General features: G+C 31.2%; 1 protein-coding gene across 1 annotated transcript in view; it reads right to left on the minus strand.

Moving 5' to 3' along the window:
- LOC119587668 (uncharacterized protein DDB_G0271670-like) overlaps positions 1 to 695 on the minus strand; it is a 50,430-nt gene continuing 49,735 nt past the window's right edge. Inside the window, exon 8 of the mRNA XM_037936348.1 lies at positions 1 to 430. Within this exon, the coding sequence (XP_037792276.1) occupies positions 93 to 430 (338 nt within the window). The 3' untranslated portion in view covers positions 1 to 92. The remainder of the gene's footprint in view (positions 431 to 695) is intronic.

The following is a 695-nucleotide window of genomic DNA, read 5'->3' on the forward strand; positions in this document are numbered from 1 at the left end:
GGCAAATGTTTTTTGATACATTTACTAAATATGAACTTAATTTAAATATGGAATCACTACTGAATATGGCAAACAACTTTACCTTCCAGAAATCATACAGTATTCTCTTTTGAAAAATGAATGTTATATTTAGAGTACTTACTACTTGAGCTGGAACTACTTGAGCTAGAACTACTTGAACTACTAGAGCTTGAGCTACTCGAACTTGAACTGCTTGAACTTGAGCTTGAACTACTTGAACTTGAGCTTGAACTGCTAGAACTCGAGCTTGAGCTTGAACTGCTAGAACTCGAACTTGAGCTTGAACTGCTAGAACTCGAACTTGAACTGCTAGAACTCGAACTTGAACTGCTAGAACTCGAGCTCGAACTGCTCGAGCTTGAGCTACTTGAGCTTGAACTTGAACTACTAGAAGATGAACTGCTTGAACCTTGAATATAAATAGATGTGTTAGAATTATGGTAAACTTTAGTTTGATTTATTTTTGATTTACATAATATAATTTGATATTAAGTTAGTTCAAAAGAGAATAATAATGTTCATTTTAAAATTGCAGATATATTTCATTTATAAGAAAGAATTATATTCTGAAACAAAGAAAACAACTGGATTATCATGCATATAGAGTAAATACTAGTTAACATCATTTTAAAAACCACTTTAAATAAATTTGGTATTAAGGAACAATGTAATGT

Source organism: Penaeus monodon, chromosome 23 (assembly GCF_015228065.2).
Source record: "Penaeus monodon isolate SGIC_2016 chromosome 23, NSTDA_Pmon_1, whole genome shotgun sequence".
Taxonomy (NCBI): domain Eukaryota; kingdom Metazoa; phylum Arthropoda; class Malacostraca; order Decapoda; family Penaeidae; genus Penaeus; species Penaeus monodon.